Below are 27,235 nucleotides of genomic sequence, written 5' to 3' on the forward strand. Positions count from 1 at the left end.
GTGGGATTTATCTCCTTTTACTTCATATGCTTCCCGGAATTTCTCAGATTGCATGGAATTTTTAAAAAACAAGAATTCCATATACCCAAGTAATAATTTGGAGATACACAACCTCTGTCAACAGTTTTATGTATAATATTATTCATCACTTCCTCAAAACTGTAAATTCTTTCAGAACAAAAAATACTGGTTTTTATTTAAAATACATACATCTCCACACAGGAGTTGTTTAATTTTGTTGCAGTACTAGACTGCATTTACCCCGAGAATTGCTTTTGGTGCCGAGGCACCATAATTCGTATATTCACTGTCTCAATAGTTCTCTGTTCCTGAGTTTAGGAGAAAACACATATTAGGGTGAAATTTGTTTCTCTGTATAATTTGTGGTGAAGAAATGAGTAATTTTGGTGAAAAGTATTCCCAAATGCAGGCATTTCTGGAATTTGAAAGTTTGGAATTTTCAACAAATACTAGAGGCCTGTTGAGTGCTAAGCACATATTTTCTTTTGAAGTAGTTATACTTGTAAGGTTTGGTTTGATGGAAGAAGTTACATATTTGGTGTTAGTAGCAGCTTTGCTATATAGTCATTTCTACGTATTTCGAATTTTATAAAACCTCTTTTTGGAGTTAACATATGTGAAAAGTAAAGGAAAATAAATATTACTGTTTCTGGAGGTCTTGTAATTCTGTTAAGCACTAGAAAATTGGCTACCTGACCAGTCGCTATCTCTCTTTCCCTACATTTTCTGTGTTCTTTCTCTAATTTCATATAGTTGGATGAGGTTAAAATCCTGCCCTACCCCAGTGTTTTTCTTTCATGGACATCTTTACATCTCCGTCCCCTAATGATCTTGAACAACTCCCTGAATTGAGCACTTTCTCTTATTTCTGCTACTCCACCACAGACTCCTGAGTAGGGACCAGATCTTATTCCGTTTTGAATACCTTCAGTATAGTATATACAGGACAGTTGTACGAACTGAAAGTGTAAGCATGCTTTTTGTTGCTGTTAGGTGTTTTTTTTTTTTTTTGCGTTGGAAGACAGGGTTGAGGAATGGTTATAACATGAACTTTGGTGTCAGACAAAATTTAGATTTGAATCCTACCATTTAATTAGTTTTGTGACCTGTGGAGAAGTTGTTTAACCTCTTTGACTTCTGCTGACATCTATAAAATAGTGGTAACACTTTTTACTTCACCTTGTTTTATATGCAAAGCATGAAATACAGGCACCATATGCCAAATCCCAATGAAAAGTTTGTTGTTACTGGTCTTCAGATTAGTTGGTATGCTTTTTCAAAGGAAGAGACCATCTGTATTTCCCTGTGCTCACCAGTGCATTGCAACACTGTAAGGGAGGGCTACCAGATTCGCTATCTTGTCGTCTCTCAACTTTGCAGCTGAAAGAGGGGAGGCAACAGACCTGTGGTTTTGTCAGGTGGTGTTGGGAGAATGGCAGCTTACTACCATATTCATAACACTACCACTTGAGTTAAGCTGGCTGACCTGGTGAGTGAAGGTGTGGCAGGAACACCTGAGGAATGCTAACTCCAGCCATGGGCTCTCCCCGTGAACATGTGCCTCGTGCTGTTCCTGGAGCGTCTGCATTCAGATCTGTCCTGCCTGACTAGGTGCAGAGCATTTTGGACTGGAAGCATTGTTCAAAGATGATTCACATCCAGTGAGTGTCCACTGTGTTTCCAGTCTCTCGTGCTCCTTCCCATAGAATTTATTGAGTGAAACTTCTGTGCTAGATCCTGGCAATACCATGATGGGTAAGAAATACTCAGAAACAGTGGATGGGAGGACAGAGTGGAACATGAGACAAGAGCAGCAGAGGGATGTTGTGTGAACACAGAGGAGGGAGTGGAGGAGCCAGGAAATATGGCTTCTAGCATGTGGGCCTTGCAAAGAATCCAGAATATGGCATACTAACACTTTGCATTTCAGGTGGCAACATGTTGGGAAATGTTAGTCTAAGATAGAAGCAAAAATAACAAGATGTCCTCTTTTGGGGATCTATTACGTAGGGAGAGTACTACATGGTTTCTTTCTCAAGGTGCCTCCCAGCCTTATGAATTAGCCCAATATGATGCACTGATACTTTAGTTTTAAGAATTTATTTATTCAAAATCCTAATAGAAATTTAATTCAGAGTTGAAAATATTAGTATCATTAAGTTTTTTATTTTGGAACAGACAGTGTAGAAAGATGAAAATGTGTCTGAGATAGAAATCTTACTTGGCTCTTCCTTTGTTTGTAGGAAGATGACTGTTCTTGTGAGTCAAGCAAAGAGAAGAGGGGAGTGAAGAAAAAAGTGTCTTCTGGGGGAGTTTTTGTGAGAAGGTACTAATCACTGAAATAACTTTAAATAAACCTGATTTTTCCCTTTTATTTAAAAAACTGATATAAATGTTTATATAAACTCTTCTCAGGATTACTCTGATATGCTATTACTCCAATTCTGAAGGCAGAAACATGTTACATAACATCAAAGGGATTGTTAAAATTCCATGGACTCAGTTGTACTCCCCCTCCTAATACACTCTTATATATTTATGTAGGCAAGTCAAGATTCTAGATTTATGAGTATTAATTTTGCAGATATTCACATAAGCTTTGAAATATAATAAAGTACAGTCGTAATCAAAAGAAATCCAGTTCTAGATATTAAAAATTATTCTAGACATTAAAAATTATTTAAAAATTGTGGTTTCATAATAGAATTATATTTTTTTTTACTTTCTAAGAGTACTGTTTATTACTGCTAGTGTGGATATGGGTTTTCGTTTTACTTTCAAATGATTTGACTTTTAAAAAGCATATGGACTTGGGAGAAAATGGAACATAAGACCAGCAAGTTTTAGAAAAGGACAACTTTACAATAACCACCAAATATCTCACTCATGAGAGTTGCTTTTAAAAGGAAAAAAATAAAAATAAAAAAATAAAAATAATAATAATAATAATAATAATAATAATAATAATGTGGGCCAGCCTGGTGGCTCAGGCAGTTGGAGCTCCGTGCTCCTAACTCCGAAGGCTGCCGGTTCGATTCCCACATGGGCCAGTGGGCTCTCAACCACAAGGTTGCTGGTTCAACTTGAGTCCTGCAAAGGATGGTGGGCTGCGCCCCCTGCAACTAAGATTGAACAGGGCTCATTGAGCCGAGCTGCCTCCCGGATGGCTCAGTTGGTTGGAGCGTGGGCTCTCAATCACAAGGTTGCCAGTTCGATTCCTCAACTCCTGCAAGGGATGGTGGGCTGCACCCCTTGTAACTAACAATGGCAACTGGACCTGGAGCTGAGCTGTGCCCTCCACAACTAAGACTGAAAGGACAACAACTTGAAGCTGAAGGGCACCCCCCACAACTAAGATTGAAGGACAACAACTTGACTTGGAAAAAAAGTCCTGGAAGTACACACTGTTCCCCAATAAAGTCCTGTCCCCCCCCCAAAAAAAAAATAATGTGTGCTTGCAAAGAATACTCATTTAAATAATCTGCTTTGGAATTCAACCATTGTTCTGTCTTGCAAGCTCCATAAGGAGTACAGAGATTGGACAGAACAAAAAACCACATGGTTTTATTATTGTTTCTTCCCTTTTCTCCCTTGACTTTGCTGACCAAAAACAACCACAGCGTTTTATTTCAGTTCTGACTTCAATTCCTCCCTTTTCCTACCCACCCCCTCCTCCTTAATCTGGGAAACATTTGTCACTCTCTTGGAGCAGTTGTCTAGAACCTGCCTCCCTCTGAAGATCTGATTGCTAGATCCTCTGAAGATCTGAAGACTGCCGGCAGCAGTCTTCTTGCCGTAGATTGCCCACCCTCCAGGCCCTGGCATGTATCTTACTTACATGGATGCAAAAGGCCGTTTTGACCCAGTATCATCAGAACCAGTTAGCTCTGATGTGAGTGAATGGATTGCTAAGACCAGTATAAGCTGGCTAAGGGCCTGTAAGCAAGTGTTAAAATCCTTTTGATAACCTTTCTAGTCATTATTGTTAGTTTCTTTGTGGTTTCCAATAGGCTTTCATGCTATTGTAATAATAGTTGTCAACGTTTATTGGGCACTTACTATGTGTGAGATCTGTGCCAAGTCCCTGACAGATACTCTCAATTCTCACAACAGCTCTGTGATACATACATTTTATACATGGAGAATAAATAATGTGCCCAGAATCACACAGCAATGTGAAGTAAGGATTCTAATCTTAACAAGGCAAGTTCAAAGTCTGCATTCTTCTTACCCATGACTGGAATTCCAAAGTTCAGCATTTCCTCCACCTTCTGGGACTCATGGCCTCACTGTTTCCTTTTAGCCTGGTGACCCTCGAGTTAATCCCAACCCTGACTAGAGTTTGTTTGTGATACTTGCTCCAGTTTTCTCAAAGCCACGTCACTATAGTCTGTCTCTCTACCAGTGAGGCAGGAAATACCAGAAGAGTGTTGTAGTAGAAGTATGCACTCTGTGGCAGAGGTTCCTTGGTCGTCCCCCAATTACTGTTCTTCCCCTTTTCTATAATATCAGCATTTACTTGATCTTGTGGCTGCTCAGGATATGGTCTTAATTTCCAGCCTCCACTGCATCTAAGATACCAAGTTTTAGTCAATAGAGTGTGAGCAGAAATGATGTGTATAACCTTAGGGTCATGCCCCTAAGGGGAAAGCGTTTGCCCACCTCTTGCCCCTTCCTTCTTCTGGATGTAGATGTGGTGAATCACTGGACCTTGTGAATGAGGGCATCACTTTCCCAATAAGGTAAGTAGGAGCCTGGTCCCCAACACTTAGAGCTGACATATTAGCCCTGAAATGCTTACACTTGGATTGTAGGTAAGAGAGAAATAAACCTCTATATTATTTAAGCCACTGTTATCTTGCATTTTATTGTAGCAGCTAAATCTAAATTGTAATACAACTCCCCAAATTATGTGTATTTAATTACAAAATCACATATATGTATTCCCGTCATGTTATGTGCGGTGTTTTCCAACACTAACCACCAAGTGTCTTGATTTTTCCAGACACCAACTGGGTGTTCAACAATTTAGTTCTGTCACTAACTGCAGAGTTAGTGTCAGACTCCACAGGTTAAGGGCTCAGTCTCTCAAAAGTGCCCCCACTTTAGACACCATTCACAAGTCCTGGGTTGTCACTGATACTTCTGACTGATTGGCTGTACATTTGGGGTTTCCCATAACACCCTATTCAGGTTCAGTCACTCAGTTCTAGAATGACTCACAGAACTCAGGAAAATACTTTACTTACTGTTAACCAGTTTGTTTAGAAAGGATGCATCTCAGGAACAGCCAAATGGAAGAGATGCATAGGGCAAGGTATGCAGTGAGAGGTGGGTGGAGCTTGCAGGCCCTCTCTGGGTGTCTACCCTCCAGCACCTCGATGTATTCTGTGTTCACGGGGCTGGCCATTGGTGATTGAACTCAACTTCCGGCTCCTCTCCTTTACTTTCCCCTCCCTGGAGGTTGAGGTAAGGGGTGGGGGAGACTGAAAGTTTCAACTCCGTAATCTTGCCTTGGTCTTTCTGGCAACCAGTCCCCATTCTGAAGCTATGTAGGGGCTCCCAGCCACCAGTTATCTCAGCATACAAGACACTCTTTATCACTCTAGAGACTCCAAGGATTTCAGGGGCTGTGCGCCTGGAAAACAAAAGCTCCTTATCACCTCTGTCACTCAGGAAATTACAAGGGTTTTAGGAGCTCTGTGCCAGGAACTGGGGACAAAGACCAAAGATGTATTTACTGTGCCACATTATATTAATGAAACACAAAAATACAAGTGAAAAAGATGTTATAAAGAGATGTAAGTAGAAATTCTAGTATTTGCCCCCATGCCTCAGTAGATTGTCCATCTCTTGAGATAGAGGACTCAACTTGGAGGTTACTGGGGTGTTGAGTAAGAACATGAGATTTAAAGTCTGGGTCTCTTATCTGCTGTGTGACCTTGACAAGTTACTTAACTTTGATTAGCTTGTTTCTTCAGCTGTAAAATGAGGACACCACCTGCTTTGAAAAACAGGTGAGTTGATGCATATTTTTTAGCATACTCACTGTTATATAGTCAATACTAGGTATTCTAGAAAATGACTATCACTAATCTGTGTTGATGCCTTTTCCACTGCCTCATTTTTTTGTATTACAAAATATTTAAAACATAAATATTTAAAATTGAAGATGTTACATATCTAAAGTCTTAAAAGATTGACAAACTGGGCATTATAAGCTTTGAATTGTTTTTCAAATATGGTAAAAGGTTTTTACTGACTCTTGACTAGTCCTTACATAATCTGCAAAGTAGTAATGGGCAAGTTAATTTCTAGTTTGTGCCATAAACAAGGTGAAGATAACTAATCCTCTTAGAGACTTAACCGTGCACAGAAAACACCCAAAAAGTTTAGTGTTCTCAGCACACCCATAATACAATATTTAAAATATTAAAAAGTTTGGATTAAGGTCAGTTGAACTCTGTTCATACCATTTATTCCATGGGCATTTAACAAGTACCTCATATACACATAGAGGCCTTCTGGAAACTCACAGTATAGGAAACAGACATACACAAAAGAAGCTATTTTATAGTGGGTACAGGTACAGGAATAGAGATGTATTTTTTTTTTTTTTAAGATTTTATTGGGGAAGGGAAACAGGACTTTATTGGGGAACAGTGTGTACATCCAGGCCTTTTTTCCAAGTCAAGTGTCCTTTCAATCTTAGTTGTGGAGGGTGCTATTCAGCTTCAAGTTGTTGTCCTTTCAGTCTTAGTTGTGGAGGGTGCAGCTCAGCTCCAGGTCCAGTTGCCGTTGCTAGTTGCAGGGGGCACAGCCCACCATCCCTTGCAGGAGTCGAACCGGCAACCTTGTGGTTGAGAGGATGCGCTCCAACCAACTGAGCCATCTGGGAGGCAGCTCAGCTCAAGGTGCCGTGTTCAATTTTAGTTGCAGGGGGTGCTGCCCACCATGCCTTGCAGGACTTGAGGAGTTGAACTGGCAACCTTGTGGTTGAGAGCCCACTGGCCCATGTGGGAATCGAAGCGGCAGCCTTCGGAGTTAGGAGCATGGAGCTCTAACCGCCTGAGCCACCGGGTCGGCCCTAGAGATGTAATTTTGAGGTACAGGGAACACAATCTTCTCATCTTTCTTCATTTCAGGTATTTCCATTCCCTAAACAAAAAAAATCTATCTAAATCCTGTAACACCAAAATGAAGTCTCCATGGAAAAGATAGGATCTAGAAATAATGGATATAGGGTAAGGTATGATATTTCTATGTTCTTCCATCATTGGATGCAAAGCATTTCACTTGCTGAATCCCTAGAGTGAATAGCAGATCTATTTTATCATTAATGGTTATGAACTGGGAATATACACCTTTATTTGCTTAGGTTAAATGAGATCCAATAAATGGGACCTTTCCTTCCCATCTGGATTGTGAATCTAATTGAGATGAACAAATGAACCGATATAGAGTCCTTAATAGTACCTATATTTATTGATAAAACTGATACAGGGGAATATGGTTTATATTTTCAGTCCGTAAGTTTCCTGTCACTGAATCCCAGATTTGGACAGACTTATTCCCCCTGCCCCAAGCATCACTGGACCAGGGCAGGCGTCCCCTGCAGAGGCTGAGCCTGCTCCCACAGGGACAGAATGAATAGACAGGCTGGTCTCAAACAGGAGTGGGGAGGAAGTGGCTGGGCTGCTTGGGCCTTGCTTCTCCTTTCACTTCACTTTAGCTGAGGCAGGTTGGATATGGAGAGGGAGACTGATGATAGTGTTAAGGAACTTTCTTCACATGAGGAAGGAAGTATGTCCTCTCAATATTTTAGCATATTTTAAATTTAAACCAGTAATTTACTTGTTTACTGTCTGTCTTCACTAATGTTGTCATTTCCACGAGAACGAAACCGTGTTCACTTTTGTGCATGTTGTCTGGCACTTAGCAGGCATTCTTATTTATTCAGTGACCAAATGCATTGTAGTTTGTTACAATGGAACCTCTTGGTTCTTATTTATGAATCCAGTAAGAATTTATCCACAATGTGCCAAGAATTTTCTTAGGCAAGAGGACTGAGATAGAAATGAATCAGAATGTAACAGGATGTTAAAATAGAGTTGTTTTGGAAACAACTCAGCAGTTAGATCTTTGAAGAAAATTTAGTTGGAAAGCCTGATTCTCACTCACTCGACCATATATGGGTCAGTCTTTGACTGCTTTGTTCTTCAGATTCCCTATTTATAACTAAATAAATGATGGGGTTATTTTTAATATATTGAATAACAGATTATCAGACTTTTAAAGCTATTGCCAAGGCCTTATGAAATCTTTTGTAATGTTTAGTATTTCCTGGCCTTCACTTCTTAATCTGGATAAAACTCAAGGTCTGAGTTGAAAATAATTATTTTTACTTTCCTTGAAATTACACATATACACTTAATAGATACTATTATATAAGGAAAAATATATATGTACACCTAATAATAAAACAAAAGTATTAATTTCCCCATGATTTTTTTGAGTCGGAATTATATATAGATGTTTGCTGAATTTAAGTGTCATAAGAGAAAGCATTATTTTATGTAATAAACTGAAGATGAGTTCTTGAGAAGCAGGGATAAACTGGCTTTTGTGAATCAAAAAATTTAAAAATATGTGTAATAATCAGGGCTCAAGATTTACCAACTCTACAGATTTCATATTAAGTGTCATATACTTGCACTAGGACACACATTTTAAAATTTAAAATTTATTGTTTTATTGTTCATTACAAAAAAAAACCCAAAACAGTCTCCAGCTACATGGTAAGTCACTTTTAAAATCCAAACAACTTTGCTGTTTTTATATGAAAGGTAATTAAGCAATAGTTGTCAGGAACGTTAAATAAAATAACAAAGTATGTAGGCAGCAGATACCAAAGAAATCCTATATGATTACACAGTTGTTCAGGCAAACACAAGAAAACTCGGGTTCAGTTTCTATGAACTATCAAAAGGATAAAGACAAAATTAATCAGGTTTTGAATGGCAGCTTTTGAACATAATGAAGACACATAAACAGACAAAATACACCTTCTCATTCTAAAACATTTCTTTTTAGTTTATATGTACTTTGAATAATCTTGTATTAAGTTTTGCTGCAACTTTCAATGTTCAAAGTCAGTCTGTCCTGGTGAAGGTTCTAAGAAGTCGACAGCAGCAGCAGTAGGGGTATAATGTAGTCATTTCACTGCTATTTCCAGATTCTGTAAAATCCCAGTGCTATTGCCAGGCAAGTAAACACGGAGGCTGTGAACAGAAGAAACCATGTTACAGGTCATGGGTTTAGGATTATTTTGCAAAGGCAATAGAATAATGTCATCTTCAATTTAAATGAAGAGCAAACACCAAAAAGAAATCCAACCAATTTTTCTAGCTTAGGTTTTCCATTCCCTAGAAAATTAATCTAAAGATAAAGGATATCTTTTAGGGCAGGATTAACACCAATTCTTGAAAGCTTCCTGTATTTTAAACCAGATAAGGATAACAATAATTTTAAAATGTAGGTCATATGTCAGTTAGAATCTATACTATTTAAATTACCATTAGCATTATTAATAATGACTGAACAATTATAAACTCTAATTTCAGATCTTATAAGTGAAAAAGTACCTTATGTATATTAAAAAATTCTAGTTAAGCTAGTAAAATAGACATCATCCATGAGAAAATAATTTTAATTGCCTTTTCAATATATTTAAAAATAATTTTTCTCATAATTTAAACACCTCCAAATAAAAAAATGAAATTTTAATGAAGACCCTTTAAAAAAATCCCTGAGAAGAAAAGTTGTAATAACAAGCATCAGGTTTCTTTAACAGTTAATATACTACCTGCTTTGTTACATTTTGACTGAAAACCTTTGTGTTCTCCTTAAGAAGCTGAATACAGGTGAGGCATTTGGGGACTCCCTAGTTTCTAGTTTGTTTAAACAGCCATCATTTTTAAACTAGAGAATCTGAAATGAAGGGCAAAATCGCTTGACTGAAAAAAGACACAAGAAACAGCCTTTCATAATAAAGCTATCCTAATTTTAATGTATAAATTATACATTATCCCATTTGATCCCATTACTAACTGAAACTTGGTTAATAACAAGGTCATTTCCTTAATTTTTTTTTTTTAAGGAGGGCACAGCTCACAGTGGCCCACGCGGGTATCAAAATGGCAACTGTGGTGTTATTAGCACCACACTCTAACCAATTGAGCTAACTGGCCACCCCCTCATTTCCTTAATTTTAAGAAATGGGATTAGGTCTCTCTAAGACACACAGGGAAGCAGGACATTTGAGAGGAAAGAATAACACTAAGTTTCTTATCTTGGTCAGTTACACATTCTCCCATTTGGTCATGCTATTTACCATGTTCCAGGCAGGGTGCTGAGCCATTACATACATTACCTTATTTAACCATAATTAAAACCCTGTGAGGTTGGTGATACTATTCCAACTGTACAGACAATAAAGTTACATTGGGGCAAGTGGTGGAACCAGGACTCAACGCTACAGGTACTGACTCCAAAATTGTTGTTTTTAAAACTCATTCTGTCATCCTTATTTATCCCTTATCACCTGAAGGACCCAATATGTCCTTTTTTGAGCCACATAGTACTATCTTGGTGGTTATATTCTTTGCTAAACCAGAGAGCTGATTAATTCTTAGGCTACTGAGCACTTCACTGTGCGGAAGGAGGAATTCCATTCTATTATAACACACAAGACAATAGTTACTGTATTTAAGTTTCTCATTTCTGTTGTCAGCTGTTACTTCCAATGGCTGTCATTGTACCAGCCCAAATTGCTTTCATATGTATTTTCTATGGCCTGTCTAGGACACTTTATATATGTGTGTGTGTATAATATTTATGTAAATATTTAATACATATATATATGTAAAACACTCAGGTGAGCATGTGCGTGGTACATCCTGCCTTAGATTTTGTTATTTATCTGCCCAGAACAGAATCTGCCACATTAACTGTACAGATTAAATGGAAAATGCCATTATCTTATAGTTCTTGCCTCCTTGGCAACAGTGATCTGGGTCAAAGGGTGGTGTATGACCCAAGATGGGCCATTCAAGCCCCTTCCCTAAAATTTTCTGAACTGGAACCAAGGCAAGGGGTAATTTTACTTCATTGGTGGAACTGGAATGATATGAGTCTGGGAGCTACTAGTGGCCATGTTTCTAATCCACGGAGGAAGCTGGTTTAAGAAAAGGAGGCTGATATTCAGAGACAGGATACAGAGTTAAGTTGTGATTCCAATTATCCCTGGGGTCAAGCTATACCTCTGCCCTTCTTCCATAATTCAATATATAAACGAGTAAATTCTCCTTTCTGCCTAAGCTAGTTCAAGTTGGAAGTATGATACTTGAAACTAACAGAGCCTCGACTAATAGATGCTGGGAAACCAAATCACCAAAGTGATTAAGATTTCTAGTTTTATAAGGATTTCTTCTCTAAGAGAAACACGATTTTTAATGCTAGGGCTTTATTAGTATTTTTTCCTTGTACTCATCATTAAATTCAATATGTGAATTTCAGATAAGCGTCTTACTGGCAACATCTCAACATCTCAGATATTACAGGGGCCAGTGGATCCACTCATGACATTAACTTCCTGCTGAGAGTATGGGATTCAGATTTCCTAAAAGGCAGTAACAAGAGCAGTAATGGATAAGGAGGGAGAAAGAAAATGCTTTCAGAACTGTTGGTCGCAAATCCTCAAAGAAAAAAGAAAAGATAGCTTAGGAAAGATATTTTTCTAAACAATGACTTGCTAATTTCTTTTGCCACTGCCATTAGGTCTATTGGAGTCAGCCTTGTATATGTATCTACTACTAACTGAAAGCTTTCTGGAGATCGTGACCGTCTTCAAACTGAGGATAAAAAGGATTTTATTTATTTAAGAATTTTTATAATTTATTTGAGCCAGAGGATATGTCTGGAAACAATCTCTCAACACACTGAGAAAAATGCTTCCAAAAGGATTTTATTTTTAAAACTAAGATATTGATTCTTTAGGTAAATACTCTAGAGAAAGCTGAGTGGAAGCTATTCCTAACCCGTTGCTTTGAGATCTATTTTGAAAGTGGGAATGAACACTCCAAACGGGGATGTTTGGAAATTTCCCGAGCATTACCATTGAACTAATCTCCAGTTCCTGAGACTTTGCTGGAATAGGGGTTTTCAAAACCTGTTGTAGCCTTAGAACCCTTTCTTCAAAAGACTCTTTAGCAGAAGCCCAATGTTTTAAATAAGAGCTGAGCCATTCAAGTTGAAGAGATGACGTATGTGCATCACTGAGGGCTGGGGGCTCTGTCTTTGCTCCAGAGTTACTGCCACTTCAACACAATTAGTGGCTGCCCAGAAAACCACTGATGGTATAAATCAGCAATTTTATTTTGGACAATTCAATAGTATGAAAAACTTAAAATGTGCATGTCTTTTTGACCTAAAAGTTTAGATGTGCAAAGCAATTTATTATACCGAAATACTAGCATGAGGGCACAAAGAGGTGTGTGACTGTGTGTGTGTGTGTGTGTGTGTGTGTGTGTTTACTCAAATACAAACATATGGCTGTTCAGAGCACTATTGTTTTTAATAATGAAAAATTGTAAGCAGAAGGTCAGTAGAGTTTTAGATAAATAAATTATGGCAATTTCATGCAATGGAGTACTATGCTTTCTAGTAAAAAGATGTCTATTGATATGGAAAGATTCAAGACACTTAAATTTTTAAAAGGTGTAATCTGTACAGTATGATCTAGTTATTACTTTAAAAATTTGTAATGTTTATATAAAGAAGAAAAAGCTTAGAAAGATACATATTACTAATAGAAAATACCTACAAGGAGGGAGTGGAAGGCTTTTACTTTTATTATTTTTGAATTATATGAAAAATTTATAATGAAAATATATTACTTTAAAAAAAAGAAAAGAAAAAAGTACTACTTGGCTAGGGCCTTCCTCCTACTCCTTGGTACCCTGTAATTGAGTCAGGGCACATGGTACTACAGTGCTCAGTACAGGACAAACAGTCTAATTTTAGGGTAGTATCTGTGCTCAGGCAGTTGGATTCAAGGTAGGAGGTAATTTTTTCCCCCTTTGCTTGCTATTTCTAGTGACCTCTATCTATTTTAGTTCGTTTTCCCTGTAAGGGAAAGGACTTCCCTGTAAGTCCACTGAAATCCTTATGGAAGAGCACAGGAATAGAAATAAAAGTTTCATTTTTTTCATTGTAGAATACTCAGTTTATCTTTGCATCGTTTTTTACTTGTGTTTATATATTTCTTTGATATCCATAAGCTTTTCCTGTTAGTAAGTTGCAGAGTTGCCTGTTAAACTTATATCCTAAACTTGTTGTCTTTTAAACTTAGATTCTTCACACACTGCAGGGCACCAAGCAATAAAAACCTATTACAGCTCCTCCGTTTTTTCTTCTGTGCCAGCCATGGTTACTTTGGGAGGTAGGAGCTGACAGGTCTGAAAATATTATAGTAAGTATTTTCTCTGACAAACACAGCCTTACCTGCAAGATAACGAATTGTCTCAAGCTTGTTGGATTCCATTAGTGTTTTTAAAGACGCAATTTCAGTGTCAATTTTATTACTGGTCTCTGAAATAATACTTTTGATTTTGGTATCCTAAGTAAATAAGAATAAATAAGACAATTAAATTTTGTCCTTATGTATTATGGACAAAAATACTTGTATTAGAAACCCCTACTTATGGGCGAACTATGTATTACAAAAGTCTTAACTGGGGAAACACAGTAAAAACCAGTATATAAAAAAAGAGCCATTACATGAAAATTATAAACTGACAAAAAAGTATTCCTTCTACTTTGATATTTGGAGGCCACTTCTTAGGATTATCACATTCTGGGCAAATTCTATTAAAAGCTTCATAGTAAGATATCTGAGACCTAAATCTGTACGAGGATAAAGACAAAAAAGTTTAGTCACAGAACTATCACTTTATGTATATAAAGTCCTTGGGATATCATAGTTAAAACTTTAAATATATGTTGCAAAAGAAAAAACCCAGCCACGTTTATAATATGAACTGGCACCAATATCAAAGGAAATGGCGGAAATGCTTGTTGGGTAACACTGAATGCTAGGTGTATAGAAGCTAAGAGACAGGAAGAGAGAAAAGATGGTACTTAGATCTCAGAAATTAGCTATTAGAATTTTTTTTTAATTAGTTTATTGGGGTGACAATGGTTAGTAAAGTTACATAGATTTCAGGTGTATAATTCTGTAATACATCATCTATACATCACATTGTGTGTTTACTACCCAGAGTCAGTTCTTCCATCACCATATATTTGATCCCTTTTACCCTCATCTACCACCCTCTCCCCACTTACCCTCTGATAACCACTAAACTATTGTCTGTGAGAATTTTAAAATTTTCTTATCTCCTTTATCTGGCCAAAAAGTAAGAGAACAGGGTGCTTAGAAGGACAAATGGGACCTTCCCTTCTATTTAATTAGAAGCAAGAAAAAGTGCTGTGTCTTCTGGTAGAATGTAGACCAAATGGCTTTTAACTTTTAAGAAAAGGACTAGGCTAAGCCAGAAAGCTGGGTTTTACTCATGCTGTAGAGATTAATGATTACACTTTAGGATTACTGAGACGTAACTAGTAGTTTTGAGTATGGGGTTTAAAACCTAGGTTCCTAACCTGGCTCTACCACTTATTAGCTGTGTTACCTTAACCTCCCTATGCCTCATTTTTTTAAATTGATGAAGGGGGAGTAAGACTGCCTGCTTCAAAGAGGCTGATATGAGGATTAATTAATTAACAGACAGAAGAAAAGCAAATAAAACAGTATCTGATATATAATCACTCAGTAAATATTTACTATTTTTTTTAAAATTTAAAGATAATTATTTAATTGAATCTAGGTAGTTATTTAAATACTAATTGTGACTCTGTGTCTTTTAAAAAATAGTTCTTTTTAATACAAAGTAATTTAGTTTGAAAAAAGTATGCTACTTGGAAAGCTTGATTCTGATTCAGAGGTTACAGCTCAGGTACTACCATCCACCGGGTGGCAGCTTTCCCCACAGTGCTGGTTAACTAATGGCTATGAGGCGATCAGCGATTCCATAGCGCGAGCTCTTTAAAGTCCAAGCTTATAAAATGATACATGTAAAAGCAGTTACACAAGGCATGAGAGCTGTACAAAAGAGAAATTTTTATATACTAGCTTACCTTTCTGGTAAATTCTGTGGTTGCTTCCATAAGTTTCTTTTCTTGATCTGTAAACTAAAGGATATGATGCATTAGGAGGTTAACAAAAAAGACTGAAAGTAATTAAAAAGGAATATGTAACCAAGTAAGTACATTTAAAAGAACATTACCATATCTGTTACTCTGCTCCTTTCTAGGTTGATGTCCAGTTTATTATCTGCTCTGATTCGACTAGTTTCATTCTTTAAAGAAAATAAAAATATTTAAAAAGTGATTTTTTTAATGAATATTTTTTCTGAAATTAATAAAATATTCTGAAATGGGAAAAAAAGTTTCACTTACTATCAGTTGTTGTTTAACTTGTTCTAATTCAATTTTCATTTTCTACGTATAAGAAAGATCATATACAATTGGCATTAAACCAAAAACCCATATTATGATTTATTCATAAAATCTGAAAGCCTACATTAGCAAAAATTAGACAACTTATGGATTTCTAATACAGAATTTAATTTAAAGGCAAAAAAGAATAGTTCATCCTAGTCAGAAAATAATTCTTATGAACAAAACATTAGAAAATGTATTAGTATTCTATTTTTTAAAATGATCGATATTCAAAATTTAAAAATATTTAAGCTGGTAGACAACAAAATTCTGACTGAATTACAAAAACACATTTTTCTCTTAAGTGACAAAAGTAATTAGTGCAGATCAAATAGAATGGAAAATGCTGCATTACTTGCTTTCAGCTCTGAGAACATTATACGATGAGTTATGCTCAAATTTTATATAATAGAACTCAAAGAATTTTGTATGTGACTTTTATACATCTGTGATACAACTCTTATTCTTTATGCAAGAAACTATGCTTTATACATAGAAAGATTAGGTATGGTTAAACATATAGTATATTTTCATCAAAAAACTTATAAGTAATTATTTAATAACCACATAAAATTGTTATTTGGTCCATTCACCAAGTAGGCTACTTGAGAAATCAGTTATTTTATTAGTAATAAATTGAAACTTGTATCACCTCATTCTCTGCCCTCAGATTTGCAAATTCACTTTTCTCTAGGATGACCATATCTTTTCTGATGGCGTCCAAATGAGCCATTAGCTGTTGTACTGTTATTTCCTAGAAAAGAAAATAAAATAATGTAGTGACCTATGGAATGCCATCCCCTTACATGAAATTATGTTCATGAAACTTAAAGACTTTCTTATGTTACAAGATACAGTCACTTAGCTAAGTAAAAAACAAAACATATGACACCTACATATCTGAAATAGCAAAAGGAAAAGGAACAGGACATTCAAGGAAGAAAAAGCATTTCCCAGTGAAGAGAAATAAATATCTAGAAAAACTTATGAAAGAATCCCAATAAAATGATTATTTAATATCTAAGAGCTCCTAAACAAATACTGTTTTTTTTTTTTTTTTTAATGCCTACATGGAAAGGGTTTTGTTATCTTTTATTGCTTTAATTTTGAGGGATTTTCTACCATTGGAAAATTCCAGGGTACTGGATAAGACTCAGAAGTCAGATAGTAAAACAAAATAGGAGGAAGAACGGTTTAAATAACTACCCTTGTCAGCATAACATAATTAGTGTTGTTTAAATTCCTGGGTATCGTAGCTATCTTTGGCCCCATCTGATAGATATATATAAGCTTTTGCTTTGCTAGGGAAGGTCATTTTTGTAGAAATGATTTAAGGCAGCTTTACAAAGAAAACATAACTTTTAACACTAAACTTCTTAAAATAGGTAGCTTGTTGACTCATCCTTTATCCCTTTTTACCTAAAGAAAAAGCAGATGAGGGTGTGACCTTGAAAAGGACCCTCTATAACAGGGTTTATAAACAAAACAAAAAAGGCCAAACAGGAACACAATCGCTAGTGGAAATTCCATTTTTTTGTCACAATTTGTGGTCAGGAAATGTGTTGTTCAGTTATTGTCCTCCACTGACCAATATGGGTGAGAAAGACTATTTCAAAACTGACTTGACTTTTAGAAAACAGGCTGTAACAGTTCCAGATGCATGACAAAGAAATGACTCAGTTTTCAAAGGGTCTGGAAAGCACAATCTTTTCCAGTAACTCTCAGATGGCAGAGTTACTTAAAGTAGAGGTTAAAAATGTGAATTCTGGAGTCAGGGTACCTGAGTTTGAATCCAAACACTGCCATTTACTGTGAGACTTTGCACAAGTTATTTAAGTTCTTTGACCTCCTCATTAGTAAAATGAAAATAATAGTACTACACCTTAGAGTTGTTTTGAGAATTAAATGAGATTCTGCACATAAAATGCTTAAAATAATACTCGGCACGTGGTTAGCACTCAGAGAATGTTAGCTACTATTAATATTACCAGAGACAGGTCTAATGGCTGAAGCAGGACAGTGTGACTGCAATGTTTTGAATGTTTTGATGTGGAGAACTTTTGCCTTAAATATTACTACTATCATAAAAAAGTATTTTTCACTACGTACAATAGACATCCCTGCGTCTTATGCTTTCCCTTACCCTCATCTATATTATTGGGGGTGGGTTCATTTTATTTTATGCAGTTCTCCTTGAAATATTCATGAGAATTAGTTCAGAAGTCATGTAGAAGTTGCTCTATGGTTTGTCAGTCCTGTCCCCCGAAAATGTCACTATGAAGGAGTTCTAACACATTAAATATGTTATCTTTATTTAAATCTTTAATAAAATGTTATTACTGAGATTACATGGAGAATAGTTAAAAATTTAATTACAGATTTCTTGCGGAATCTGCGAATAAGGAATTGTAATTGTGACCCTAATAGCCTCTTTTTATCTCCATTTCCTCCTGTAAATAAAGGTTGTGACTCAAAAAGGTCTACAAAACACCATAGGTGTCCATCTTCAAAAACTTTAAGTGGAAAAGTATAATCCAGTATTAAGTAGTCAAATCTATTAAAAGTGTAATCACTGAAACTATTGTGGAGCCACCAGAGAATATGAATATAATTCAGATTATAAATGAATTCAGAATCTAACTGTATTCTCAGATTGGGCACACCTGAATTAGTACGGCGCTTCCTGAAGTGATAGAGTACAAAGCTTGTTTGTCTGAGGTCACCGAGCCTCAGCCCTATCTTTCATGACATCTTTGTGCCTTATTCTATCCTAGAGGTGGTGTCAGCAAGGGGGAACAGGCTCAAGGATGGAGTGGGATTTTAATTTTACACACCAGTAATAAAAAAACAAAAGTTTCGTATAATAGTAATATTCCTACATCCAATCCTACATTTTGAAATGTGTGATTAAATGGTCCTGACACTATAAAAATTTCTCAAACCACAGTTTTAATCCACTGTTTATATTATAGGTAAACTTAATGTGATTTAAGAGTAAATTACTTTATTATAAATGTCAGTAACTCCATTAGCTCTTGGACAGCTCAGAGGTTTGGGGGAATTAATTAAATGATTGGCTTTTCTTTAGTGGATTTAGTAGTCTGTTATGATTCTGAATAAATTAAGCTAAAATAATGCACACATAAATTTATAGGTAAGTTAAATCTAGGGGTTGAATGCTTTTAACTCTAAATGTCTAATTGGAAATTATAAAAATCTTTAAAAAGCTTTCAATCCTTCATGCCCTTTAAAGTAATGAAATTTTATGCAAGAGCTTCTAATTTTATGTAAGAAAGAAATCCTAATTTTTATGCTGTGAAATATTTATCTGAGGAAGCCTAAATATGAAAAATTTAAAAAATACAACCACAAGAAGAAAACAGATTCTTAAACGTAATGAATTCATGATGACAGACAATGAATTATTCCACAGTTAAACTCATTGAGCATGTTCTATCCTTTATATAAAACCATTGCTTTTTGTCCATAGACCACAATGACAACTCTTGCAAATTATTCAACCTCTCTGATTATCTCTTCAATGGCATAACAGAGTAATTCTACCTCATTTTCAATCTTGTTAGAGAGGCTAAATAATACATGAGAAGTCCCCAGCACTGTGCCTCTCACATCTTAAGTTCTTAACAAAGGGCATTATTTGACTTAAAGGATTTGTATATCCAATCAAATTAAAGCATCTTAGCCAGGTGATTTATGAAGTCCTTCCCACCTTTATTTAAGTCCCTTCCAGCTTTCTAAGTTTGTGAAAATTAAGCAGAATATACACATGACTGCAGTAAAATATTTTTATTATATAGAAGGGTTAGCCTTCTGTGGTGGGCTTTCAACAGGGGAAAAGTTGTTTCACTAACAATCTACCATCATATCATGACTTTAATAATATAATCATTTCACACAATGAAAGAACTGACAAAATTCCATTCTGTTACCATAATTCTGTTATGACTATTCTATCTAACTCCTTCATCTCTCTAGATACTGACTTTACACGAAAGGGTGTTTTGTTTGTTTTTGGTTTCTGTAGAGAGAATAAGAAGGGAGACATAGATGTGTTTGGGAGGTGAGTGGGTAGACTGAGTTGCAGTGATAAAAAAGACTGTTTAATGAAACTCAGAAGTGGAAAAAATGAAAATATTACCTGTTGAGCTTGAGTGACCATCTCCTTATAGATAGTATCCAAGCTGACATTCGATAAACTGGTTAATGCTGATACAATTGTTTCTGCTTGTGCTTTGTCAAATCCTGTAGGCAGCAAATAAGTATTTACATTGTTTAAAAAGTGCACATCCTTATCAGAACAGACAGCTGCAATAACTTACCTTACAGTTTAAATTGTTATACTCTTTTAAAAAAAGTTTACAATTAAAATCTTGACAGATTATGCTAACTTACTCTCTAAAAGCACTCTACAATTTTAACTCCCACTGATCCATTTCCCCAGTCAACACTGGATATTACTAGTCCTTTATTATTTATTTTTGAATGTATAACTGTCATTAAAAATGGTACTGCATTATTTTTTAAATTTGTATTTAAAATGGGCATTTGCTTGGTCAAGCATCTTTACATATACTTATTGGTTATTTGTATTTATTTTTCTGTGAGCTGTTTGTTTATAGCCTTTGCCCATTTTTGTATAAAGTTGCTAAACTTTGTCTTATTGATTCACATGAACTCTTTGTATATTACAGCAGTAGGCTTATTGTCATGTGTGTTGCTAACATTTTTAACTTTATGTATACTCCTCTGATATAGATTTAAGTATTTCTGTAGTCACATCTGTCAGTCTTTACTTCCATTGCTTTTGGGTTTTATGTTTTGCTTCCTCACTCTAAAAATCTAAAAAATGCTACAGTCTAGTATTTTTGTAGTTTTTCATTTTTTTTTCTTTTTTATTTTTTCATTTTACTCTCAGTGAGTCGAAAGTTTTTCATTTTTTACATTTAGTTTTTAATCAATCTGGAATTTATTTTTCAGTAAGGGGATCTAATATATTTTTCCCAATGGCTAATCAGTTATCCTATCTCATTTATTAAATAGTCCTTCCTTTCCCTAATTTGTAATGCCTTCTTTATTGCTTGCTATACCCATAGATATGTGTGTTTCTGAATCCCATTCTATTCTATTAATCAACTTTTCTATTCCTGTGGTATCATATGATTTAAATTACTGTTTTGATCTCTGGTAATTTTTTGTGCTGTTTTTCTTTTTTGCTATTCTTAAACATTGTCCTTGAACTTCTGCATGGACTTTAGTATCATCCTAGAAACTCCAGTTTTTTCATTTTTATATAATTGGAATCATTCGACACATATACTTTTACATGATGCTATTTTCACTTAACATATCTTGAGTATTTCTCATATCAGTAAATATTCTTCAAGCAATACCATTTTTAAGACTGTAAAACATTCCACCGTATGGATGGTATTTATATTTAAATAGTGACTCTTAATTGTTTCTAATAGTGATATTGTCTTGACTAGGTAATTTATTATAACTGTGTTAATTTTCTTCTTTCAAAAGGTACCCATGTTTCTCACCATGAGTTTCCAAGTCCCGAACCAATGCATGGGTATCAAAAGTTAATTTCCTTTGTTCTAAAGGAGTTATGTCCACTCGCCTCATATCAAATCCTTCCTTGGTTGTGGTGGTTAAGAAGTCTGAAAAGAGAAGACAATTTTTTATCTTGAAGTAACTGATGGGAGCATCACACACATTAGCTTCTAAAGCCTTTCCCCCCATCTATTTATAATACCGTTCCAGCTCTTCTACTTAGGAATTCTCTGATTTCAGATACCATACCTGATTCTTCTGAGCCCTTGACTCCTTTATCTGAAAAGTCTCTAACGTTGTCCTGCATAGCAAACATTCAATAAATTTTTCCTTCTTTTAGTATTCAGAAAGTTGTTTGTTATCTTAGTATAAAAACATAATATACATTGAAAGCTTTGGATATCGCTGTTACATCTCTAATAGTTGGAGAACAGAAACTGCCCATCTCTCCTCAGTGCTCAGAAATCTTTCATACAGCTACAAGAATTTTTTATATCTATATTTTCATCTAAAGTAGCATTCTGTACTCCCACTCTTACATATCTACAGTTTATTTCCTACATAGTTCTCTGTTCTCATCTGAAACTATCTTGTTTACTGTTTGTCTCTCTGAACCAGCATATAAGCTCCAGGAGGCCTTGACTATTTTTCTTTACTGTATCTTTAGTACCTAGAACAGTGCTTGGCTAATAGTTGAGTCACAATATTTACTGTTGAATCAATCAATGAATTTGACTTTAAATGCTGGAGTACTGTATTTACTGTTGTCAATACAAAAGCCCTAGGAAAAGTTTCATATTTTTGAAATGTCCTGTTTCGATAAATTCCCAATTTTTAAGGCACAGGGTATGAGGAAAGCCACATGTAACTGATGTTTTCATTGACTTTATAGACTAGTAGGCAGGAAACAGATATGTATATATTTTAAAATCTAAACATAAGACAATTCAAATGACGGAAGAGTAAGCGCCACTTACGGTTTCTCCAGGAACACTCAGATTCAAGGTGGGTAACTCAACAAATATGTTGAGACATTATCATTTACTTAGGATGATGCATTTTCCAGTATTACATGTACTTCAAAACTCAGTCTTTAAAAATGTTTGATACTGTTTTCATTTGAATATGTAAACAAAGTACAAGTTTACAAAGTTAGGATTGAGATTGGGTTACTTCCCAGGTTTCAAAAAATGCTACCTCCTTTTTGTAAAGTTCATCATGTGTCTGTATGTGTGTCAAACACCTAAATATGTAACCAAAGATGTTGTGAAGGACCCTGGCAGCTGAACAGCAGTCCTGTAGATGGGGACTCAACAACTGCAGTCTGACTGTGTGAATAAAAATGAAGCAATGAGCAAAACAGCACAAAGTACAGTGGTTAGCTCATTTCACTCGGCACTGAAGATTCAAGGTGAACAGAGACTGCTAAGATTATAACCAAGCGCCTATTCTGTGCACAACCTCAGAGTTTAAAAATTGGGGGTAAAATTCTGAAAACGTCTCTCAGAATAAAGTTACATGTCCTTCAGGACACGCAGGGATGCTAGCTTGTTGGTTCCAGCATTCATGTTTTGGTTTTTTGAATGGCTACTACGTGACTGCAGACTACTGAAATTTCTGCGGGAATCAAGAGGACATGACCTGAAGTACGCTGCAGTTTACCAAAAACCTAGGCTGAGGCCAGCACCCACCTAATCAATACTGCCTAAATTTGAACAGGGAAAGGAATCAGGGCTCCCTAGACACAAATTACCTTCCAGTTGCTCCTGACAGACTTACGAGAGGGCGGGGATTATCCGCCGTATTTGACAGTAAAAAGGAAACCAGGGCTCAGAAAGCAGCCTGGCGGGGCTCTAGTGGTGGAGTCAGGTGGGAACCCCAGCCCTTCTGAGGCGTGCTCTCGGAGGAGGAAGGCGGACCTCTTCGCCGTCCGCGCCCTTCCTGGGAGAGACCCCGCAGCAGGGTCTCTAGAGCCAGGCGTAGGCTGGGGAGGAGGGCGTGGCACCCTGGACTCCCGCTCGCTCGAGCGGGCATGAGCATCGTCTCCTAGAGCGTACTCAGGCATCGGTGACACGGGGCCTTTCTCACCTCTCCGCAAGGCCGGCAAGAAACGGCCGCAGGGGATTAAAAGCCGGCAGTCCCCACTGCTTTCAGATAGCAGGAGACGCCAAGCCTTGCGACTCCACATAGCCTCAGTTTTCCGGTTGGCAGGAGGAAGCGAAAGACTGGATGAATCACGCTCAGGCTTTCGGGAAAGGTAGTTCTGGCACCGCGCGGATGCTGGGAAATGTAGTTTTTGGATAGTTGCAAGAACACCTTCCCAGGGTTCTGCAAAAGTGGGCCTCTTCACAGACGGACCCACAGTTCACTAGCATGGTTCAGAGCAGCTCCGCTTCGCCCACCGCCCCGTCCGAACCCTTGCACGCTGTTACCGCCCTAAGAAAGAGAGATCTTGTCTGAGAACCTGCCAGCGCCCGCTTCCTGTCAATGAGATTCCATGTTTAACAGCCGAATCCCCGTGGATAGCCAGCGGCCCTTGCGCGTTTTGATCTATGGGAGACAGTCACATGTAACCGCACAGCAACTTGGGACCTGAAACCCTCAGCGGCTGAACATTGGGAGATGGAGGTGGGGAGGTGGTGGGTAGGGTGGGCGGCTGGGTGTCCCGTAGAAACCTTCTGGGAGATGTAGTCCAGCGAACCCCTTTCTTGCTGCTTCATATTCTTCAGCTTCGCCCTCTGGTGTACAGGAGGACGAACTTGGTTTAGTCCATCTCAGGGAAATTGAATTCCTCGGTTTCTAGGGTAGACCTGATTTTCATCACTTATTCCTCTCAGATCTGAATTGCTCTAGACTTTGCTCTAAATAGTAAAATGCTGAGAATAGCACAGTAGTTGTGGGGCTAACACATTTTTTTATAGTTCCTAAAATGGTACACAATTGTTTTCAGTGGTTTGATTTTTCTCACAAGTATGTAAATAGTTACCACTAGATTTTCCTATTTGTTTTCCAAGCTTTGTGAGTGTCAGCTGCTGTAACAAGCACCATTCTAAGCACTGAAGCACATTAAAAGAACAATACTTGATTCCTGCCAGCAAAGACTTTAACACATAATTCATGGAGAAGAAATATAAATGGCTACTTAAAAATTGAAGAAAACAAAAAAGAAAGGATAAATAAATCTCACTAATTAAAGAAAGCAAAACATAAAGATGTACCATTTTTGCCCATTAAAGATTTTTTTTAATGATAATTATCAATGTTAGCAAATATGTTGTTAGATAGGGCCTAGTTAGATAGGGCCACTTCACGCTGCTGGCAGTAGTATAAATTAATACAATATATTTAGAAAGCAATTTAATAATATGCGAGGTTTGACAATTAAGTTCACGAACTCATTGTAGATCAAGTGCTACATACCTCATTGCTGAATATCACTACAGTCACATTCGAAGTACTCCCCTTGGGAAGCTATGCACCGATGCCAGCACCTAGTCCACCCTTCAAAGTAATTTTGGAACTCTTTTTCTGGATTGGCCATCAGAGCTGTTGTCATATTACCCTTGGTGTCCTGAACGTCATCAAAATATCTTCCTTTCAATATTTCTTTTATCTTCGGGTAAAGAAAGAAATCATTGGGGGCCAGATCAGGTGAGTACGGAGGGTGTTCCAATGCAGTTATTTGTTTACTGGCTAAAAACTCCCTCACAGACAGTGCTCTGTGAGGTGATGCATTGTCATGATGCAAGAGCTCTTTTGGGACCATTTTTGCACACACCTTTCTCATGTGAAGATTTTCAGTTAAGATTTTCCTAACTGTTTCTCTACTGATGTTTACTTGGTCTGCTATGCCTCTCACAGTCAGCCAATGATTTTGATTCACTTGCAGTGTTTTCGTCAGTTCTGCTCATTACTGGCTGCCCTGATCTCTCTTCATCAGTGACGTGTTCTCTCCCCTCAGAAAAACGTTTAATCCGTTTGTACACAGCCGTTTTCATTATGGTATCATCCCCATAAACTTGGACTAACATGTCCCTGATTTCACTTCCACTCTTGCCTAATTTAACAAGAAATTGAATATTTGTTCGTTGCTCTAATTCAAGCTCAGACATTCTTGCAACAGCACACAAAAACATGCAACAACAATAATGAACACCACTCAGCAAGACACCGCCACACATCGACACGAACACAACTGTGAGACACTGATATACCAAGGTTAAGAAACCTCATTGAGCTGTTTGTACAGTGCTGCCAATGTAAGCACACAGTGCCAAGTTCGTGAAGTTAATGGTCATACCTCATATTTAAAAAAAAAGTCATCTTGTGTCAATCACCTGTTTATGTTCTTTCATTTATACCATTCCTTCAAATAAAGTAACTTCATACTCCCCCCAAAAAAAATTTTAGTGACAGGAAAATTCATGTATATATTACATATATATATTACTTTCATATAATATTCATATATATATTACATGCACATTTACAGTTGACCCTTGAACAACGGGGAGTGGAGGGGCTTTGTTAGGGGTTCTGACCTCTGCCTAGTTGAAAATCAGTATATAACTTTTGACTCTACAGTAGGCCCTTCCTGTCCACGGATTTAACCAAACAGAGACTGAAAATAGTATTTTCCATCTATGTTTGGGAATCCCCAAGGTGGGAATGCAAAAATACTGTTTTCTGTTCAAGGTTGGTTGAATCCCTGGATGTGAAACCTGAGGATAAAAGAGCCAATTGTATTTATTGAAGAAGAAAAAAAAAATCTGGATGTAAGTGGACCCACACAGTTCAAGTTCTGTTGTTCAAGGGTCAACTGTGTATCTCCAATATGATTATAATTCTGTTAAATGATATGATCCCTACTTTGGAGGAGCTCGCAGCCACTGGAAGATACAGGCCAGTAAGTGAGACCACAATATTTTTACTTACCTTAAATTAAGTAATGGTAATAATTGTAATAAATGGTAATAAAGAGTAATGATACCTCTTTATTTATTAATACTGGTTATTATTTATATTACTATAAAACTCCCCAACACAAATACACAGTGTTGATCAGTCATGTAACTAATGCTAGACCAATCATGTTCGCTTTCTGGAATTGGTGATTGGATTCTTAATCATTTTCTAAGGCTGATTGGAACTACCCCGAAAATAAGACCTAGCTGGATGATCAGCTCTAATGTGTAATAAGACAAGTTACAAAGATTATAGTAAAATAAGACCGGGTCTTATATTAATTTTTGCTCCAAAAGACGCATTAGAACTGATTGTCCAGCTAGATCTTATTTTCAGGGAAACAGGGTATCAAGTGAACTCAGGACCTGGGACACCCATATTCTTCAGAGGGCAGGAGAAGTACAGAGAGGCAGAAGCAGGGAGTGAGAATTAAGCTAATAGATTTAGCCCCTCTCTGAGACTTTCCTAATGCTCCTCTGTGTTTCCCAATTCTCCATTGTTATTATTTGTATGTTGAAAGTCTTAATTTATAAAACTATTTTCCTATAAATTTGTTAAAAATTTTCTCCTGTGTTGAGAGGAATAAAGGAGATAATGCATATAAAATACTTAGCACAGTACATGGCACATATAAACAGCCAAGAAACAGCAGCTATTTATTTTCTATTTTGCTTGTTTATTTTGTTCATTAGATTCCACATATAAGTGAAATCACGTTTCATCTGTCTTTCTCTGTCTGACATACTTGACTCAGCACAATATCCTTCAGGTCCATTCATGTCACTACAGATGATGAGAACCCATTCCCTTCCATGGCCTAGCAATACTGCATTGTAATATGTACCACCTCCTCTTTATCCATTCTTCCATCGATGGACACCCAGGCTGCCTCCACATCTTGGCCATTGTAAACAATGCTGCAATGAACATATGGATGCATGTGTCTCATCAAAATAACATTTGGATTTCTTCAGATAATTACCCAAAAGTGGGATTACAGGGTCCTTCTTTGTCACTTGTTATAGCCTTTGTTTTAAAGTCTATTTTGTCTGGT

The 27,235-nt window shown here is 36.7% G+C and overlaps 2 protein-coding genes across 15 annotated transcripts in view; one reads left to right on the top strand and one right to left on the bottom strand.

Annotated features, from left to right (window-relative positions):
• Positions 1-13,575, top strand: part of ANKRD42 (ankyrin repeat domain 42) — a 59,232-nt gene extending 45,657 nt beyond the window's left edge. For 2 of the 11 annotated variants that reach the window (XM_033120449.1, XM_033120458.1), the window contains 2 exons: positions 2,265-2,347; positions 13,433-13,573. In XM_033120449.1, coding sequence (XP_032976340.1) covers positions 2,265-2,347; positions 13,433-13,526 — 177 coding nt within the window. In that variant the 3' untranslated portion in view covers positions 13,527-13,573. Of the gene's footprint in view, positions 1-2,264; positions 2,396-7,166; positions 7,270-11,598 lie in introns of those variants that run through there. The other 9 variants (XM_033120455.1, XM_033120454.1, XM_033120451.1 and 6 more) reach the window with 8 other exon arrangements.
• On the bottom strand, positions 9,089-23,794 carry CCDC90B (coiled-coil domain containing 90B). Of its 4 annotated transcripts, none has more exons than XM_033120462.1 (9): positions 23,681-23,794; positions 21,204-21,323; positions 19,799-19,902; positions 16,292-16,393; positions 15,598-15,639; positions 15,426-15,497; positions 15,277-15,330; positions 13,585-13,699; positions 9,089-9,302 (listed from the first exon to the last, which is right to left on the bottom strand). In XM_033120462.1, the coding sequence occupies exons 2-9, from the start codon at positions 21,286-21,288 to the stop codon at positions 9,247-9,249; spliced, it is 630 nt and encodes a 209-aa protein (XP_032976353.1). In that variant the 5' UTR covers positions 21,289-21,323; positions 23,681-23,794; the 3' UTR covers positions 9,089-9,246. The 4 variants fall into 4 exon arrangements, with proteins under 4 accessions (XP_032976353.1, XP_032976350.1, XP_032976352.1 ...); XM_033120459.1 differs by lacking the exon at positions 23,681-23,794 and adding an exon at positions 23,305-23,538; XM_033120461.1 differs by lacking the exon at positions 23,681-23,794 and adding an exon at positions 22,996-23,295.
• Positions 23,795-27,235: the final 3,441 nt, after the last annotated feature.

This window comes from Rhinolophus ferrumequinum, chromosome 11 (genome assembly GCF_004115265.2).
Source record: "Rhinolophus ferrumequinum isolate MPI-CBG mRhiFer1 chromosome 11, mRhiFer1_v1.p, whole genome shotgun sequence".
Taxonomy (NCBI): domain Eukaryota; kingdom Metazoa; phylum Chordata; class Mammalia; order Chiroptera; family Rhinolophidae; genus Rhinolophus; species Rhinolophus ferrumequinum.

What these genes read in the sequence shown, in the direction of transcription:
- CCDC90B (XM_033120459.1), bottom strand. Translation starts at nt 23,404, where the DNA reads ATGTGGAGTCGCAAGGCTTGGCGTCTCCTGCTATCTGAAAGCAGTGGG. An exon ending in CTTGCCGGCCTTGCGGAGAG is followed by an intron (nt 21,324 to 23,304) that starts GTGAGAAAGGCC and finishes TTCTCTTTTCAG; the next exon opens with ACTTCTTAACCACCACAACC. An exon ending in TGGTCACTCAAGCTCAACAG is followed by an intron (nt 16,394 to 19,798) that starts GTAATATTTTCA and finishes TTTCTTTTCTAG; the next exon opens with GAAATAACAGTACAACAGCT.